We start from the raw sequence: 20,274 nt of genomic DNA, 5'->3' as shown, positions 1-20,274 counted from the left end.
TAGTTTCAAATACTGTTACAGCCTTACTATAGCTGCTGACACTTATCCACTCGCTTAAATTTGATGCACTGCAATTTATTATAACACTCAAATGTGGATTTGAGCTGGGGATCAAATGCCCATTAACATTTGACGGGTCCTCCTCATCTTTCTTCTTGTCATTAGGCAGGCAAACATGCAGGGAATGAACATCAATCGCATCTGCAGAAAGAAATAAAAAAAACTGAGTTGCTGTAGAGAGAACCCAAAATCTTCAAATGTGTTAACATTTATGCTTTGGGATGAAACTGACATCTTCTTGTGTGTAGTAAATTTAAAAAAGGCAGATGAAAAACAAAAACAGGAAGGAAAACAAAGGACCAAAGACGATGGGAAGATTATATAAATAAAGGGTGAATTACAAAACATGACCCAGGTAGCAAAAGGTCACAAGTGGAGACAACCCCCCAAAACACACAAGAACACAAACCATCAGAGGAAACCAGGACATAACAGAGAGAAATAACTTGCACCAAAATGTGAAAACTAACACTTAGTGGGACAAGACAAGGCACCAGGAATTAGGAAAAGCTAGAACCACAAAGTGGCACAGCAAAACAGAGACAATATTAGGACCATGACACATCCATTTTATGCAAAAACATAAATAATTAAAGAAAGTGAAAAATAAAATATTAAGATTGTATAGTTACCCAGGGCGGCTGGGAGTTAAATGTGGATAGATAGAGTACAGTTCCTGAGATGATCATGATATCCACTATATCTGACACATCAGAGCGCCCAGTGATGCCATCACCCTGAAACAGATGGGGAAGGACAAAGTGCAGTCATGTAATTATAGTTTTAATTTTTCAAAAGCCTGTTTTTTCTTTTTTATTCTTTTTCTCAGTTTACCTGTTGAATTCTCATGTAACAGTCCTTCAAGTCAAACACGTTTGGGTCCACGACTACCCTCCCCTTACAAATTTCACATCTTTGGACAGCACGGAAAGATAACCCTGGAAATACACACACATCGTGACTAAGCATATTGACCATAATACTACCGTATAGCTTTTTCTTTTGCAGGCAACTTTTTTGGGGGCTATACCAGCAGACACAGTGGAAACAGCAACATTATCTTCCTGGTTAAAACTGGTCTGAACCATAGAAAGATTAATTAAGAGGTCCAGTCAGGCGGGGGAAAAAAGGAACATCAATCAGATTATTGCACTGAAGACATTACAAGCATGTGTTTCTTGTAGGATGATAAATGGGCTCCAGTGTAGGAGGTCTTGCCAGGGCTGCAGTTTTGATATTGTTATTCCTCTTTCAGTAGAGAACATTATTTAATTTTGTTCTAATCAATATTATAGGTAATTGGATAATATGGAAGAACTTTTTTTGCTGAAAAAATAGCATGTTGAAATGGCAAATTTCACCATTCATATAGAAAATTCAGCTTCTCAATTTTAGCTGCCTACCAACCTGAGTGGATTTTGGCCTTGAGCCATGTTTTCAGGCAGTCCAAGTGTATGAAGAGCAGACTTCCTGAACACAGGCAGGGTGACAACAATGGGTTGCTCGGTGACGCGTCACTGCTGTAGCAGATCCGGCATCGGTCTTTCTCTTTTTCCTCCTCATTGTCCTGTAATGGCTCCTCTAACATCCTACAGGTAGATGATATATCACATTAGACAATATGTCTAAATGGGAACCTGTTATGTTTGACTCCACATACTCTCATACATATACTGTTATATATGGTGGAATCGCATTTTAACAAGGGCCAGCGTTTTGAATATTTAAATCAGTATAGTTTAAACTGCTCTGAATGCTGCTCTGAAACCTTGAGTCCATAAACAGCAGCCAAAAAATCTGTTCAAAAGCAGGGGCAAAGAGGTTAAAATGTCCTGTTTTACACATGGGATGAACTAAAGGGGCTCCAACAAGGTCCAATATAAGATTTCAAGAAATATTTTGAATCATTAAAAGCTTCTCTAGCGGTGAAGCTGAAAAAGTTCTCTAAATTTCCAGTTAAGTCACGGCTAATCAGTGTATTCCAAAGTCAGACATATTAACAATTGAAACATCCTGCAAGATTACCTAAAATTTGGTTGTAGATCACCTAATGTGTCTGTAAAAGTAATTCACCTCCGTTTGAATCTGGATAACATCTGTTCATCGCAGTCTTTTGAAGATGGGGGCACTTCAGCAGCAGCAGCCCCTTGGCACTCTTGATTCTGTGGAAGCGCTTCACCTTCACCAGCTGTCATCATAATGGAGGTTTTAGAGGTATATGGACCTCTTCTTTTATTACGAGACCGCAGTGTGTTGGCATTGCTGGTTCCATTCTGAAAAGCGCCGTCCTCCATGTTGCCCACACAGGTCTGCCTTTGAGAGAGGCCTGAGCTGAGTAAGGAGGGAGGACATTGCTTTGCCCCCTGAGTACAAGCTGAAAAGCCCGTGTTGACTTTGCCAGGTGGTGTCGGCATCACATGAGGTGACCTTCTTTGTTTTAGGACAGGAGTGACACTGCTGAGAGGAGCTCCACTCAGGACTGCTGACATACTTAACTGTGACCTGAAAGACTGCTGTCTAAGCGGGCTGTGAGAGCAGCCAGCAGAGACTGAACTTGACTGACGTGCTGTTTTCGAAAAGGTGATCGAATCACTCTCTCTACGTGTGTGCTGCCAGGAGTCTGTTAAGCCGCCATCTGCCTCCACCTCAGATTCACCAGACAATACATTCAATATGTGGCGATGTAGGACAGCGATGGTGTCTCCCTGGAAGTTGTCCAGAGTCTCAGCACTGGAGGGGAGCTCAAACTCTGCGATTTGCCCGTAGCTTGTTCTGTTGAAAAGGTGGTTCACATTGTTCCTGCTCTTCAGGATGTCTTGGCTTTGTATTTGTTTACACGCTTCCCTGTGGGTAGATCCATTTAATACAGCATCTTTCACAAGCTTAGACCTGTGCTTGATGTGATACGGGACATTGTGTGCTATATTATGGTGAGAAAGGAAAAGAAATTAAACTTATTGGTTTGGAATGAAAACATTTTGGATATCAAATAACAACTAATATTATAAAATAAATAAATAAAACACAGGGTAGTTAGAAAACCGGTCCAGGTCCTGCTACAACCTGCAGCACAAAATGCATTCTAGAAAACTTACATCTGGATGGCAGTGGGGGCTTTCCACAGTGGGGCATTTTTGAAGTCACTGCCAGCTCTGCACTCATGCTCTGGGTTACGCTGGAAAAAGCTTGACAGCGGGACACTGAGGCTTTGTTCAGAGGGTTCTCTGGCTCAGATGAAGCACACTTCCCAAAGCTGTGGGGGGCCAACTACAGGTGGCAAACAGAGAGGTTGCTGGAGAGTGAGACTTTTGGAAAGCTGAGCTACTCAAGAGGGATATCGGATGTTCCTGTTTTGAAAGTGTTCTTACCTTCGGGGCTTCCCTTGCAGCTGACACTGAGTGCAATTGTGTGAAAATATTCGGCACGCCCGAAATATTTGCTTTTGTCTCCTGACTCCACCTTTGATAAAAATTCTGATAAAACAGATTCAATACAGTGGATGAGAAGGAAGGATATACAGCATGTCCGTATGAGTTTTTGTGTCGTGTACATCAAACTGTACCATGCTCTCAATCTGTAAATGTTTCCACCAAGAGGGCAGCATTACTCACAACGTGTTGTCCCCTGCAACACAAAGACAGTGAGAAATAGCATAAAAGCCAGTCTGAACATTTAAAGATACAATCAGGTCTCAGTTACTATCATAGAAAACAAGGCCATAGCATGACATAATGTCTGTGCTGATAACAGTTCAATACCATGAATCCTTACTCACTCTCTCTGCTTAAAAATTTTACAGAAACTAGTTACACACAAAACTTCCAGAAGTTAAACCTGACACAAATTATCTGCTATTTATTGTAAATAAATAGCCTGTCTGGAAGGAGTCTGAATAGTAATTATACAATGAAATCATTTTTATTTTTAGATTTTAAGAGCAAGTAAATAAGCTGGACATCAAAAGCAGGTTTATTTTATGAGAGCAACATACCTACGCTACACACTTCATCTGTTACACCTTATTTGCTTAATTCTTCCCATCACAGATTCAACAAGGTGCTGGAAACCTTCCTCAGAGACTTTGATCCACAGTGGCATGATAGCATTACAGTTAGTGCAGGTTTTTCAGATACACGTCCATAACATCAATCTCCCATTCCACCATATCCCAAAGATCATCTATTGGATTGAGATATTGCGACTGTGGTGGTCATCTGAGTACAGTGAACTCATTATCATGTTTGAGAAACCAGTTTGAAATATTTAAGCTTTGTTACATGGTCCAATGTGCTGCTGGAGGAAGCCATCAAACGTTGTGTACACTGTCCTCCTTCTGATGCTCAGTTTGAAATTCAGCAGTTCGTGATTGTGATTGGCTAACTAGACATTTGTGTAACCAAAAATGTGAACAAGTGTCCCTAAGAGACTATTTTTCCACTCAGTGTGCACTTCAAAACTCCAAAGTTATTTTTCAACATTGTTTTGTAATCACACTAAAGTTTAACATTACAAATGAACTTGGATTTACAAATGATGTTTAATAATTTTATTTAATAAGTAATACGTTAATAATTACCTCAGGCCTGCGCTTATTCACAAAGTATCACCATCACCAAAAGACAGACGGTAAATTAAAAAGAAAAAAAGAAAAAAGACGTGGTTTCAAAGCGCAATGCGAACCTTTTAAAACTTTATAAATACATTTTCAAAAGGTACATTTCAAACTTTTCATTCCCTTAACTTAAATATAACTACAGTAATATAAAACATTACATATATGACACTTTTTTTGACTTACTTTGTACTCGGATAATGACCACTTTGTGTACAATACATCCACCACTGCGGTTTTTTTTTTCCAAATGATACGTTTCCATCGAAACCAGAATCCGCAGCTGCGCGGTGGCTGGTGTCCAGTTCTAACCACGTGTTTCTAGACAGGGCGGGGAGTTTGAAAATATTTAATTTTAGCGCTCTACGGGAAATAAAACCTGCATATGTGGACACGACGGTCACATCTGATCAAAATCACTAGAATTAAGCGCTGCTCTCTGGCTGGATGTAATGTCAATTAAGACAACAAGAATTCCTTGGTCCAAGCAAAGATGACAGTACACATATAGGCTAACTGCTTTGGAGCATAGTCAGTAATTTTAAAATAACTGCCTGAAAATACGACCAAGATGACTACTTATTGGCAAGTTTGTCTTTGATTATGATCAAATTAAAGCTTTAGCAAGACAAGTTCAAAGAGTTGTTGCAAAGCCAATATTCAACAGTTTTAGATTAACTGGAATAAACAGCTCATATATATTTTTTTTTTCACACGTGACAGAGCTTCCGCCGTTTTTTTCCCGGATGGCTGCAGACACGGAATATTTCACCTGTTCTGACTTCCTCTGTTTTGTTGATGTTTAGAAACAAATGTTTTACATTTACATTCATTCAGCTACTTTTTCTATCCTCTTAAGCTTTTCCTTGCTTTACGCTAATGGCTTCAAATGATGGTGTTTATGTTTTATTCTTTTTAATTTAACATCTGAGACGACAGCTGGAAATTGTCTATTTGTCTACCATGAAAACATTTACAGTTTTAATGGATTACTTGTGAAGATATAAATAAACAATTGGACACACTTTTTCATCACTATAATGCACATGAAGTTTTGTTGTTGGGTTTAAAATAATTTTAGGTGCACTTCAGACTAATTGTTTTAGCCAGTATATTGTTTTATTGACAGTGTTGAAATAAAGCTTTCTTTCCTTTATGTGAGTGATAATGGAGGCCAATCTGTAACTTCAAATTTGAGAGTGTTTTGGCTCCTTTATGATACAGAACTCATGTGCAGCTGATAAAAGGATCTCTCACACTGGCATAACATCAGACAAATTTGAGGTGAGCTACAACCCCAGTAGATTAGCATAAGAAATCCAGGGCCAGCAGGTTCACTGAGCCACTCTCTTCCTTCTCTGGCTCCCCACAACTCTGCTGATCCCTCTGCAATCCTGTGTTAGTCCCAGTTAATCTTACCTCCTCTTGCAGTGGGCTAGAGTGGGCTCCACACTCACCTCTACTGTTTTCATTCTTTATATTCAGACAGATGGGAAAGTCCAGGGGAAGACAGAGATTAAGAAAGCTCTGGCAGGATTTGATTCAGTGCCAGTGGGAGCATATGTGTTTCTAGAGGTGAGGGGAGCTCTATCTGTGACCACCTCATCTATCACACTGTGTGTGAGTACACTGTAGAAACCCCCCCCACACACACACACACACACCAAAGCCAGTTTCCAGGAACCCGTCAGGTATTTCTCATTACCAATTGGCGAGAGAATACCTTTTGTGTACAAATGTCTGTTTTGGCATGTTTGTTAGTTAGTGTGCATACTGATGGATGTGTTTAGTTACATGGCTTATAAGCTGAGATAAATTATGTTGTCATGTTTTTCTGTAAAGTGTCAAGTGTGGTAGAAAATGGTTGCTTTCTCTCTTAAAGACTGCTTAAATAGCCCTGACTGCAGATTTCTGGAATGATGCCGAGAATATGCCCCCCAATATTAATCCAATCGAGACACAAAATAAATCGAGTTCTTACAAAGAAAAACCCCTTTGTGATATTATTAAACACGACAGCAGTACCTCAGACATGAGCAGGTCTTGTTTTACTCACTTACTAACATTTTCAGTTCATACTGCCATAAAATCTTTTGTGGTAAACTTCATTATCAGTGGCACATGCAAACACGGTGTTATGATCTCAGTCTGCAGCGGAACAATATAACCTCTCAAAACAAGGACTAGTAAGTCAGTATCAAGGCTTCGTTCCCCCCCCACATAAAAGGCCATTTTCAGTTTGCATTCACAATGATTATTGCTGGTTTGTTAAATAATGCATAAGACCTGTTGCCTTATCGTCTTGTTTTTAGTCAAACTTAATAAGAAAGCAGAGATTTTTTGGCTTATTAAAATCATCAAAGATCATGTGACATGTTTTGAATGTGATGAAAAACAGAAACTGCACTAAGAACCTAAAGTCAAATGAGCAAGTGACATTTTCAGCAGGTTATTTCTCCCCAACAAAAAGACCTGGCCTGATATGAGTAAATATGTGTGCAAAAGTGATAAGAATGCCTTTCTGGAATATATCATTTTGTATTTTAATTAATTACTCGGTTCATGAATTTCCACGATAAATTCATGCAGAAAAGGTACAAACTGGTGCCTAAACATTTACCATGACTCAGCAAATTCAATATCAGGAATCCCCAAATAAAACCTCTCCCCATACAATTAGATGAAAGAGAACATCTTTCTTTTATCACCAGCTACACAGCTGAAATTTGAACACAGTTAGGTGTTCCAACGGGATATACATATACAAACCTGGTTTTAATGGGTAATAGAAGCTAATATTACATTTCTTGAATGATCTTGCCAAAACCCCTACCTCAACCCTACTGAAAAGTGTGTGGACTATGCTTAAAGGTTGGATCCATACTATGAACCCAGGCAGTTTAAATGAACTCTTGCAATTCTGCCAAGAAGAGTGGTAAAATATTCAGCTAGAATTTTATATCAGAATCTTGTTGATGGCTACCAAAAGTGTCCCGCTGAGGTGCAACTCGTTGAGGGAAATTTCAGGAGGTATTTGCTTTAACCCTATGTGTGCCTTGTGTTTATTTCTCTAACACTTGTACTAATTGTACTTCTACTAGTCTTCTCTTGGTTGTTTTTACTAATTACTGTACAAGATACATTTTAAATAGCGACATGTATTCATGTCCATGAAGCCTGACCAGTGTTGGAAATGTGTTTTCTCCACTAGAATAGGCCTAAATAAAAAGTTATTCAAGTCAACTGATTCAATTTCACGTGAAGTGATTCAAATTCAAAATGTCAATGCAATTATTCAAGTTGATAAATTAAACATTCGATATAAATGATTCAAACGCTCCATCTAGTAATTCATTTTCAGTGTCCGGAGGCATGCATTTTTTTTGCCCATCTATTTGCCCTTTACAGTTACATGACTAAATAAATAAATAAGAAGCAGAAAAACAAGATAATCAATCTCCCAAACATTTAAACGTTGCACTAAATGTTTCTCTTTCTGTCTAAAATATGCCTTCAGCATACACTGCGTTTGACTTCACTTTTTTTTAAGCTCTGAATAGATTTAGATCGATTTAACTTGTAGCTATATGCCACAATCAAGCGCTGTGTAGAGTTAATTTTACCCCATTTGTTACTCTGGCTGATAAACCTGTTCTTTCATTGACTGATGGAAGAAAAGGATCAGGATAATGTCTGACACTTGCCTGCGTCTCCCTCCATCTATCATGTTAAATGTCAGATGCCATGGTCTTCTGGGGGAATGAATGGAGGTTTGATTGGCATCGACCTTGTTTCTCTTGAATAATTATGAATGATTTAGGTATTATTGGCTCCTTTCAGCATAAATAATTCAGAACTGAGTTCAACCCCCCTCCCGCCGTATGTTGCTCCGGTGCTCAGTTTGTTCGCCTGGTTCAAGTTTTTTTTTTTTAATGTATAATAAGATGGCACTAATCACAAACACCAAATGAAGATTTTCCAAGCACATTTTAATTTTGGTTTAAGCGCTTCCTGAGGTCCTGAGACCGTTGAGTGTTTTACTTTGAAAGGCACAGCCGGATGTGGTGTACTTGATGAATCGGGCTGACTTGATGCAGTGGTAGGCAGGGCATCGCTCCATGTTGCGGCGCTGCGTGGCACTGGGCACTGACTGTCTCACTGCTCCACACGCACACATACACGCAGATACGCATGACTTTAGTTGTGAATGGCCCAGACGCTTGACACGCTGGGTGGGCGAGAAGCAGCCGTGAGTCCGGCTCTGCTACCTGCTGCAGACCGAGCTTTCGCCGGGAGCACCCCGGGGTGTCGCTACTGTGACTGCACCCTGCGTTTGGACTGAATGTGGCCGCTTTGATCGGTGCAGTTATTTTCGGAGTCACTCTCTGTAAGCTATTTCGGAGCGACTGGAAACGCGCAGACTGGTAATTTGGAGTGAGGAGCCGCACGGAGCGCTGCAGCAGCAGCATCAGCAAGCAGACAGGGAACCGGAGCAACAGCAGCAGCAGAGAAGAAACGACTGTGATGCCAAAGCTGGTCAGAAAAACAAAGGTTCAAGTCTAGAAAAGGTAACCCATCCCTTTCAGAGCTGCACCTATTGCCATTTTAAAGTTTTATTATGTCTTGAATGGAAATGTCTTAGAAGTGTCATGCTCCTGCAGCAGCCGATCTATAACCTGTAATGCCAATACCTCTCAGCCGCTTACAGTGGAAGCCAAGCCATTCAAGTAAGCCAATAAAAACCCAGCGTAGTGTTTAATGAGATAGAGTTAGCTGTTCCTTTGTACTCACTAACAAGCAGCCCCCTACCCCGCAGCATATGTGATTCATTTACTTTAATATCAGAACTTTGAAGCACATTGTTGTGTTTTCCTCTAACATGAAATGATTTATTGCTTTAATATATTGATAGGCTTATCAGTTAAAGACCAGGGATAGGCACCACAGACCTTGCTCTCACTCTCTTTAACAGGGTGTATTGATTTTAAAAGTTAGGCCTATTATCTACTCAATTACACAAATATATTTATCTTGTATGGAGAGTAGATTACACACATGGCATCTTCTAACAGTCTCAAGGTATAAGGCGGTCGCCCACCCAGCCAGCAGGCTGTCCATAAAGCAAAGAGGTATATATGGAAGAAGCTGTTCTTACTTGCTCTATGGCTCCAGGCCAACACCTACTTCACAGCACAGCCTATTATCTGACATCTGGTCCTTCTCTACAGGGACTTATGTGGTAATAGTATGTTTCAGCAAAGGCAGCTAATCTGTGTAATGTCTGTTGTTTGGAAGGGGAAAACATTTATTTCCCTATGATCACCATTCAGCACCTTATGTGGAAGAAAGTAAGTCTGTTTTCGGTCGTGAAAACTTCAGATTTGTTGTTTCACAGTTTTACGGCTCTGATTTTAACATGGTGAAGATCTGTAAAGCGACAAAAAGCCTTCACGGAGGAAAATGTCATTTTTAGGCCATATAGTTTACACACAGTTTTACAATTGCAAGGCGTCGCTTTTATAGCGGCAGAGAAGTGCTGTGATAAAGCATTTATCAGAAAAATAGACTGCAGAGTAGTAAGATTTGGTTCCAGCACTCATGGTTTTTGTATGAGGCTGCAGATGACTGCTGTCTCGCTGTGCTCTGCTATTCAAGTTCTTGGTTGTCAGCTCGACTCACCATAGATAAAAGACAGTCATCCTCAAAGCATTCTCTCATCACATCAGCGACATGCGCTAGTTTTGCTTCTCTCCTGCTACCCCGCTTCTCACTCACATATGTGAGTTCACACACAGTGTGGCGGTTTTCCATTATGAGATCATGATGTTTTTTTTCTTTTTTTAGCCCACCAGCCCTAAACTTTTTTGTCTTTCCGTGCTTATCTCTCCCTGCTTGAAGGGGGGACTGTGGCAAAGCCTTGTTTTCCACAGTCCGAGCCAACACAGTCCCTCCGTTCTTCCTCACCGACCGGCCAAAGGTCAAAACAAAAAGGCTCTGCTGTAGCAAAACGATTTCTCTGCACCTTAAGTTGACACAAAACAGCCCTCAAGTCCTTCACTGAACTCAAGAATCATAAATAAAACCTGTGCTATGTCGTTTAATCAAACCTAACCCAAAGAGGCTCCCCTCTAAAACACTGTTAGCACAGTGAAAGTAATTTATTGTAAAGAGTTAATAATTTTCACATTTAGTGTATCATTAATCAATCGGCCATGCTAGAAATTGAATTTACACGGAAGATAAAATCCCAGTTTGCCTCTTATTTGCATCTTAGTGAATAATTCTTAATAGAAATGTGCTCACGAAAACACTAAACACATTAACGTGCGGATAGAGATGTTTACCTTCTTCCACTGCGCATCTGTCGGGTAAATGGCTTACATCCTGGTATTTATAAAGCGCTAACTATCCATAGAGGCTAAAACAAAAGGGTGGATTGTCAAAACATGTGATTTCATTGTATGTAAAACATGAATGGTAGTTTTTTTGGCTTGCATTGAGCGCTTTATATCTACATATGGTGAGTTTCCTCTTCCACAAAACCTGCCATACTGCACTGCTGTTTCTGTATAGTGTCCATATGTTCGACACACTTGAGGAGTGAGGGGTGACAAAGTGTTTTCAGTATGTGGATGAAATCCTCCACACTGGTTCATTTAATCTGAGAGATGTGTTTATACTGAATGTCCTACCACAACATGGATTCATTAACATTAACCTGTTAAATATCCAGAATTTGTGGAGTTTATGCATTTTGGACTCCGCCATTGCCGGTTCCAAACCCGGATGAAAAAGGAGAAGGGTTGGGCATGGGGTAGCAACCACATCCCGGGTGATGGGCAGTAGCAATATGCATTTTGGACCAATTTTAATGCAATTTCGTGACTTTAATCAATTAAAGAATGCTAACTTTAGCAGCCATCTTGACATTCATGCATGTGGCTGTTTTGAAGCCCTTTTCTAAATGAATCTCAATAATCTCAGGCACATAAAATGCATGTATGGTATTGCTTGTCAAACACAATAAAAACTGCCTCAGAAGACTTTGCCCTAAGATGATGTTTATATGGTTTCAGTTTTCCTGCAGTTATTGCTTTTACTACACATGTGCACAGCTTTACAAGCTGCGTTGATTGCTCAGTCCATTAGTACAACAAGAGTAGTATCTGCCAAGAACTCCACCCTCTTATCCAAATATGGTCACTTGAGGCTCTAAAACAGTAGTGCACAAAGGTTATGTTACCTTGGTTGCTGCCATCTTTTGTATACAGACTTTGGCTACATATGACTAACTCGGGTTTTTACTTTACTTTGCATATATAATAAGTCAGGCTCATATAACAAGTCCTTTTTTAAGGATCTTGTCCTTGTCATTGGGGTTTCATATCAGACTGTTGTAGGCTTGGACAAATAATACATTATTTTTGTTTAATTTGATGGACAGCTCAGTCATACAAATTCCTTTCCCCCCCATATTGACTCTAGTCTCAATGCATTTTAATGTAATTCAGCTGTGGGACATTTTTACAGAGGAGGTGAAATTGACTTCTTCATAACCAGAAAGCCTCTTTCTAGTAGAAGTGCGATTATCGATCTTTCCGCCTAATCCCTCGGCTGAAATGCTTGAGCACATTCGTATTCTGTGGGTCAGTGAAAGTCAGTCTTGGAAATGTAGAAAATCACTGTTTAAATCAGGAGAAGAGGCTAAGCGTGTACAAGGCCAAGCAGTGCTTCTTCATGAAATATTACACTGAATGTAGAAAACATTAGTGCAGAGCACCCCCTCCACAAGTACAGCTTTTCTTTATTTTACGATTTAGTAATGTATAGACATCTGACTAACTCCTGACTTTAAAAGAAGCTGGAGTTAATTAAGAGGCTTCTAACCGCCTGAGAAAGAATCGACTGTTCGACTGTGCTTTCAGATATGAAAAGGTCTGTTGTTTAATGAGGTAAAACGGCTCTTTTGATGTGCATCCACGAGCAAGCCAGACACTACTGGGTGTTGCTCTCTGAGTCTTATCAGCCCTGAAAATGTGAGATTGTTTCCTGTATGGGGAGTAAAGGTATCGTTCTCCGGGATGTTTTGATTCATTTCCCTGAGCTGTGAGGAAAAACGGCACTCTTTATGCTGCTGTAATCAGGAAAAGCAGTCAAGGAAACCGGGAAAGCCTTTTGGGAAAAAAATGCTTGGCTTTTTAGTTTTGGGTACACTGCCATTTATTTGTGTACTGTAGGATAAATGGCAGTGATCATCAGCTTGGGGAAAATGTAGTGTGAAGAGAATTAAAATTGATATTTTGGCTATAATTTATTTCCTTCTTAGCCAGTAACTCAGTTTATGCCCCAAGAGTGGACAAGAAAATCATATTAGAAATGCAAGGCAAAGCAAACCACAGTGAGAGCATTATACACATTACTTTCCATAATGTGTATTCTTTGGGCTAATCTGTAACCGTCTGTTCAGTCTTCTTCTTTTCCCCTCTAACAAGGTTTCTTCTTTATTCAAATTCAGGGTGTTGCATTGCATTTGGGCCCCTCAAGGGTAATTTGCAACTATGAGTAATGTAAGTAAAACTGACTTGACTTTATACCTGCAAAAAACAGCCTTGGTGTCTCTGTGGATAAAGATATTCCAGATAGTTAGTAAAACACTCTGAAATTGGCTCATTTGGAAGAAACGACGGTGCACTGAACAAGGGACGGAGTCTGCTCGGGCATGTCCCTCATTTCAGTGTGGCCCTTTGATTATGTAATAATGATGCAGAAAAGGCGTCTCCTTAGCACTTTGTTCTTCCTTGTTAGTGACCAGTCTGTGAGGTAAGCCAGGCTGTTTCATCTTGGGCTTTCTGCTTTCCTGTCAGGAAAAACAGTGCTGCGCCTAGCTGTTGGAATCCTTTTGTCTGTACTTTTACTGGGAGTCAGTGACATTAATTGAGTTCCAATGAGGATAATTTGACTCTTTCTCACGTTCACTGTAACAATTCGCTCTAAACAATGCAGGAAATTGTATAATATACTGTTGAATACGGTAAATACAGACACCTGGATGAAATGTAATGACTTAAAATAGTTGCATACTATGGCATCAGGAGTGAAAAGTGCTCAGCCTGACTCTAACCACATCAGAAGGGAACCAAGGGATGGTGCTAACTTCTCTTTCAACACAAAGTGTCTGTGGTCCTAAAGCAAAACAAGTACTGTTACATTCAGAATTTTCTGAAAGTGCTCTGGTGACATCCCCATTTTCCTGAATCCAAACTGGGAGCTGTTTCCACAGAAGCTGAAGGCTATATTTGGACACTCTAGGAACCTTAAGTAAGCCCCGTAGTCTGAGAGTGAAGTGCTTCGTTGGGATAATATGATACTATAATGGCTTGTCTTTGAGGACTTTATACAAGAAAAGAAGAACAGCAGAAATGTTGTGACAGGTATTTCAGTTATTTACAATCTGGACCGGTTGGATATGTAATGTTTTCTGTGTTCTTGTGTCTGTGAACAGTGTGAAGATTTAGCACAGCAGCGATTAAACAGCTTTGTGTTCATCGTCAGTGTCGTTGTTAAAACATTGATCACAACAGCGTTCCCATAAACACGCGGCGCAAAGAGAAGGGGGCTTCTGACAGATTTGATAACGTGTAAAGAAAGAAAAGAAACAGACTCCAAAGTACATACACAAAGACACGCAGTTATATTTTACAACACAAAAATAAAAGTACAGTGGCAACAAAGCACATTTAAGAACAATAAAAGTAAATTATTATATACAGCAGTAAGATGTTGTTGTTGTACATAGGGGTTGAATGCTGCTACTTTATTGTAATTTAACAATGAAAAGTACAAGTGTACTCACACTCTGGCTTTGAATAGAAAATTCCTAAATTTTGTCTTAGGAGTCGACTCTGTTGCTGCAGTCGAAGATCAAGCACTTCTGCGCTCTTATTTGTCACAAACAGCCGCAAACGGCATACAGTCGATTTCTGTGGCTTTGTTACTGCAGAAGAAACCACAACGGCAGCGTGGTAGTATTTTGGGAAATGTATTTTGTATTAAAACAGGTCTACAGTTTCATAACAGTCAAAACAGAATAGATTCAAAGAACGGTGCTTGTAAGACTGTCTGTATTTCTCAAACATGTTTTTCGCTCATTGCTCTTTCAGCCCGTCGAAACCAAAAATACAGCTGGATCGAAAGTGCTTTTTTTCTGCAGTGGATGCAATCGGTTATGGTTTTGTAACATTAAATCAATAAATATTGATGCAATGCATTTTCAGCTTTCAACGTTGTATTTTGTGCATCTAAAAGAAGAATTTGCTTATTTGCACTAGTTGATTTTTACCATACACTTACAGCACTGTGGTAACTATGCACGTCTCAGAAGAGAAGGTGTATGACAACATTTGCTGTTTCAAATAAGTACAGATAATGGGGATAAATGGCTGCTTGTGGAGTCAGATATTCATACCCTCTTCTACAGTTTTCTTTGTTTCCCCACCAAAGCCTACATCCTTTTTCGTTGTTGACTTACTTAAAAAAATATAGTAAATAATAAATGCACAAATAATCCTATGTCGAGGTCACAGTCTGTGTGGGCAAAGCATCTACCGATGGGAGCCAAACATCAGAGCTAGCTACTTCTAATAATCACAGTCATCATCATAATGAGAATTGGCTTGTTGGCACACTGTGTTTGCAGCGTAAACAGTAAATTAAAACAATTTGGACGTAGTGGAAAGCCTCACGGGTGCCAGTAAATTTCCTGCAGAAGAATTTCAGTGTTGTTCTGGTGTTTTGGCGGCTCAGTGTGAATGTAGAGAAGTGTCTGTAAATGGCCTTTAAAGTCTGAAAGATGCTGACCTGTTCAGAGTGATGTATTAGAATGAATACCAGAAGCCAAGAAGACCAGAAGCCTGTGCTGGGATGTGTGGGAAGTCATTTCTGCTGCTCTCCCTGTAGTTTGCACAGATATATATCATACTGGCAGTTGCTGCTGTCACTGGAGTCTTTGAGCTTATTTCTGCATTGCAACCTTAATGAAATCAAGTTAATCATTTCTTACTGGTCAAGCTTAAGAAGCACATGCATTCTTTTATGTCTGCTACCTCTTAGATTACGTTACATTACCTGGTTCTGCCATGATGGTCAGGCTTCTAGATAACAAAGATTGGATGTGTGGCTGTATCCAATCAGTCTGCCACTCAAACTTCCACCTGGGAACCAAAGATCCCTGTTAGCCTATTAAGCAGCTGCTTGAGTCAGCCCCAGCTGCTGATGGCAGATGAATGACAGAGTATTTATCAGGCTTGAAAGCCTTGTCTCATAGCTGGAACAACAGCTACAGCATAATGCCAGCAGCTTCGACTTTTAAATGTTGTCAGGAGCAACCCGTGACCTCTAGCCCCTCACTCCAAAGATGTTTAGTTTTAGCGTCTTCACTCTGTCACCTTCTGTGCACACACGGCAAACACATCATCATCCAGGCGTTGTAACTCCTCTACCTTGAGTTCGTCGCTGACAGCAGCTTGCGTAACTGTTAGACGATCACGGGGGTCTTTGCCATCCATCGCGGGGTTCAAAACAAGACAAATAGGGGTGAGCGCCATGTCACCTACTTAATGTTTGTACATTGACAATGTGGCTGCCAAGGCTTTGTGTTGTGATATGTGGGCTGGTGTGAGGTTGTCAAAGAAACACTAGTGCTCTGTCGAATCTAAATAGCTCCAGTATTGTTCTGTGTGGGGAGATGTGCCTCAGCTTTGTGATGAGAAGAGCCATTAATGGGTTAAGTTCATTATAATTTTACAGGCATTTTTGTGTCTGTGGAATATAGTGGGCTCCTTGTTGTTAATACAGCTGCCTTCACTTGCTTTGTGTGCTAAAGCAGGGTGTGACGATAAGAGTAGGAGTGTAGAGAATAGGAGTTTTATGAAAAGTAGCATTGTTGAGAGTCCAGAGACAGAATTGTTGTCAATGATACCCTTTGTATTTAGGAACTACAATGAATAAAATACAGTAAGAAAAAGAATTCCAGTGGCTGGAGAAAATACAGACCAACCAGAACCCTGCTATTAGGGTGCAGACCCATCTCAATCTTGATACAGATACCAATTCTCTAATTGTTATACATGTTGTATAAATACATATGTACAGGTGGTTAAGGTTGTAGAGAAAGTGAAAATGCCTTTGTTTTTTTTGCCATGGTGACGCTGCACCACTGTCTGCTCAGCTGTGTTCATACTCTGCTACGTGTGACGAGTGTTTAACATGGTGGAACCGCTGTGCTTGACAACTACAGAAGCATCTTTTTTTTTATGCTCTGATAAAGATCTTTCATATCAGTGCTTATCATACATCCGAAAGCACGACAAATAAGGAAAGCATTCTTATTTAAATGCAGTTGGTCTCCACTTAAAGATCAACTTCCTGTGCACCTCTGCATGTCTTCCATCGTTACTTTTGCATGTCCTGTTCCTGTCCATGGAAGTCTCTTTCTTACCACATGTACATCTGCACAGCGTGGACCTCAAACTTGTCCAGAAAGTAAATATCAACATCTGTGGTAAACATCAAAGTTTAATATTGAAGATTATCTTAGCAGATCAGAACATGGACCCAAGAGTCATTGGTAGGCCTTGTTGGGGGATGAATAGAAGCACTAGAGGTGCTTCAGAAGGCACAAAATAACCTTAAAGGGGTGTTCTCAGACACATTTTTATGGGTTGAGTCCCAGAACGTTTTGGACTTTGATTTGGCTTCTGACCACATTCTACTGCACTTTAGCCCTAGCCTGTACTGCTCTAACTTTAGTAGTATTTAAACGATTTTGTCAACCCCTGTTTAAAGGACAATAGTGGACGTTTATTCTCAAAGCATTTCATGTGACCTTAAATCTCTCAAGAATGAGCTTAAGTTGCTGAACCCTGACCTCTGGCGTGCTAAATCAGTTGGTGTACCATGGATATTTTGAGTATTTACACATTCCTGTGAGTTGATGACATTAGTTTCTTATCAGCAGTAAGCAGGCTATTCTATTGTATTTTCTGGTTTGCCCAGTTTGTGTCACCAAATCCCTATAATTTCTTTCCAGTAAACAAGTCTTCAGGTTTCCAGTACAGCTTCTGGGTTTCTCTCACTGTCCTACAGTCTGATTCAATATAAAATTGAATGACACAAGGTGTACATTCAGTGGGATTCGTCTATTTTTACTGTCAGATTAAGCAAAAATTGCCTCGACAATTTTTATGAAACCCAGTAGAGCGATGGAGCCTGGGGGGAAAAAGATACTTATGAATTTCTTTACACATTGGTCTCTGTGGAGGACTGTGTACCTTTCATTTCCCCCCCCCCCCCCCCCCCTTTTTTCCAGTTATAAATATTGAATATATTTTCGACCAATATATAATCAACAGTGATTAGAACAATTGCAGAATGAGAGATCAAAACAAATCCCTAATGATTTTTTTTTCTGTATGCAGCACCAAAGAGTGCCAAAAAAAGAAAATATATTTTTGCTAGTGTATCACAAACCCAGAGGCTTGCCTGGCTTAAGTTGATTAAAAATAGATTACATGCAGCTTGAAAAAAATGTACATAACTTTTAAAAAGAAAAAAGAACAAGGCAGTTCTACCTGCTCAACTGAGATCCATCAACTTGTGTGCAGTAATTGTGGTTTCAATGATACTTGAATGTCAAACTTGTTACTGATACCCAGGAAAATACTTCATACCATTTTCAGTATTACAGGGAAGAAGAGAAAATTAAAGTCAAGTACATACTGTAAATGTTTCGCAGCAATGTGGCAATCAGAAAGCATATAAGTAAATGACATTCTGTGACTACAAGCAAAGTAACTGTTGCGGTGAGATTGATAAATATCCTGGAAGCAAATACATTAGAGGATTACCCGGCAACCGGAGCCTGGAATGTCCACGAGTGACCAGCCTTGAGCTTCAGAGTGATGTGCAACTATCAAATTGCTTCCAGTGTGTTCCCAGCTTAACTGCTGATCGCTTGCAGACATTCCAGGCTCCCGCTGCCTACGATGGGACATCATGATATTGATGCTGTTCCAGTAATCCAATGGTAATTTTTTGTATCTTTATCGATCTACAGGTTATAGTGGGATAAATCATTGTGATCATCGTCGTCACTTGAACTAGGGGGCACTTGATGGTAAAAAAGGTGAATTGTGCAAGAAAGTTTAAATTCCAGTAAATAAAGTAGGCTAAACTAAACATTGTTGAACTTGAGGTCACGGTATGTTACTAAGTACAAGTAGAATAAAAATGTATCTGTTTGAGCTCTAATTGAGTACACAGGAAGGCTGGCGCTGGAAACTATTACCCCACAAAAGCATTTCAAGGTAGTAGTTTGAACTTGTACAGATTTCTGTTGCAATAACTGCATAAAAAATGTTAACGTACAGTATAAGTTTTCAAAAGAAGCAATTTTGTAGACATAATGCTTGACTGAGTATGTTGAATGCACTGCCTTCAAGCAGCAACTGTTGATTGAAGGACTCATAGCTAAGTGAAGTGGCCCTTTCTCTGCTTACTGTCAGTGTGGAGCCCTGTAATGCTACGTGGCACAGCGTGCAGGCTATTTTTAAGACTCCTTTAAGCGAAACTATTGTATTTTACTGAGACCAACATGGGTAAGCCACGCACACTTTGTGAACATAAATTTGAGAAAGGAAAGCACCTGCAGATCAAAAAGATTTTTTCTCAGTTCATGCAAATGTTAGTTTACTGACCACAATCCCTGCAGCTGCATGGGTTTGTCCTTTGCAATGAAAAGTCTCAGCTCTGGCTCTACTGGGGCATGCTTCTACCACTCTGTATTCTTTTTAAAACTTAGAGTAATGTAAGTAGAATGCAAGCTAATCTAACTCTGTATTTAAAGAATCTGTGCTTGTGTGATAAAGCGAAATATTGTGAGTTAACCAATAAATGACCTTCTTTACAGAACGCTGGAGCTCATTTTAATAAAAAGTGGCTTGTTTTCAAGGTAGGGGAGTGGTCTACTGCTTTAGCCTCCAGTCTCCAAAATATGTCCTTGTTCAGGCATGAGGGCTCATTGTGTTAGCAGTCAGGACACACAGTCCCCCCTTGAGTGTGTCTAAAAATACTCCACATCACCTCTGCCCCAAACTACACATGGATAAAGAGAAGCTGCATGTGCCTGGATGAGTGAACATGCAAATACACAGCGCGCAGACTGCACTAAATGCATTTCTCTTTGCGTCGAACACTTTACATCGCAACACTCTCAACAATCTGTACATGTAGCACTGCATGCTGACCTCTGGCATCAACAAGGCAGACCCAGAGGTCTGCCACTCACTGGATATTTTCTCTGTTATCCCATCTGGCACTAACTCCACTTTCAAAGTCAGTCAAATTACCTTTCTTCCCCATTCTGATGCTTGGTTTGAACTTCCTTAGATTATCTTGACCATGTCTATTTGCACTGAGTCTGTGTCATGTGATCGACAAGACTATTGCTTTTTCTGTTCCTGAGCAGCTGAAACCGTACTAACAAAGTGGATGAGCAGATATGCTAATTCTGATATCACACCAATATTGGGCACTATGATCAGTTA

General features: G+C 40.0%; 2 protein-coding genes across 8 annotated transcripts in view; one reads left to right on the top strand and one right to left on the bottom strand.

Moving 5' to 3' along the window:
* Window positions 1–26: 26 nt before the first annotated feature.
* On the bottom strand, window positions 27–4,994 carry LOC147323692 (uncharacterized). The gene is made up of 9 exons (XM_086304227.1): window positions 4,859–4,994; window positions 3,623–3,684; window positions 3,429–3,533; window positions 3,156–3,327; window positions 2,134–2,980; window positions 1,468–1,649; window positions 895–998; window positions 693–797; window positions 27–201 (listed from the first exon to the last, which is right to left on the bottom strand). Exons 2-9 carry the CDS (start codon window positions 3,662–3,664, stop codon window positions 112–114), a joined length of 1,647 nt encoding a protein of 548 aa, XP_086160353.1. The 5' UTR covers window positions 3,665–3,684; window positions 4,859–4,994; the 3' UTR covers window positions 27–111.
* A 3,777-nt stretch (window positions 4,995–8,771) lies between these two features.
* Window positions 8,772–20,274, top strand: part of tanc2b (tetratricopeptide repeat, ankyrin repeat and coiled-coil containing 2b) — a 189,211-nt gene continuing 177,708 nt past the window's right edge. For 3 of the 7 annotated variants that reach the window (XM_086304201.1, XM_086304204.1, XM_086304200.1), the window contains exon 1: window positions 8,773–9,240. The gene's annotated coding sequence lies outside the window, so the exon portion shown is untranslated. Of the gene's footprint in view, window positions 9,241–20,274 lie in introns of all 7 variants that reach the window. The other 4 variants (XM_086304206.1, XM_086304202.1, XM_086304207.1 and 1 more) reach the window with 3 other exon arrangements.

This window comes from Aulonocara sp. 'chitande type north' Nkhata Bay, linkage group LG8 (assembly GCF_057382095.1).
Source record: "Aulonocara sp. 'chitande type north' Nkhata Bay isolate Kocher_YH1m ecotype deep benthic linkage group LG8, A_spYH_male_GT1.1, whole genome shotgun sequence".
Taxonomy (NCBI): Eukaryota; Metazoa; Chordata; class Actinopteri; order Cichliformes; family Cichlidae; genus Aulonocara; species Aulonocara sp. 'chitande type north' Nkhata Bay.
This window is presented reverse-complemented; position numbering and strand designations above follow the sequence as displayed.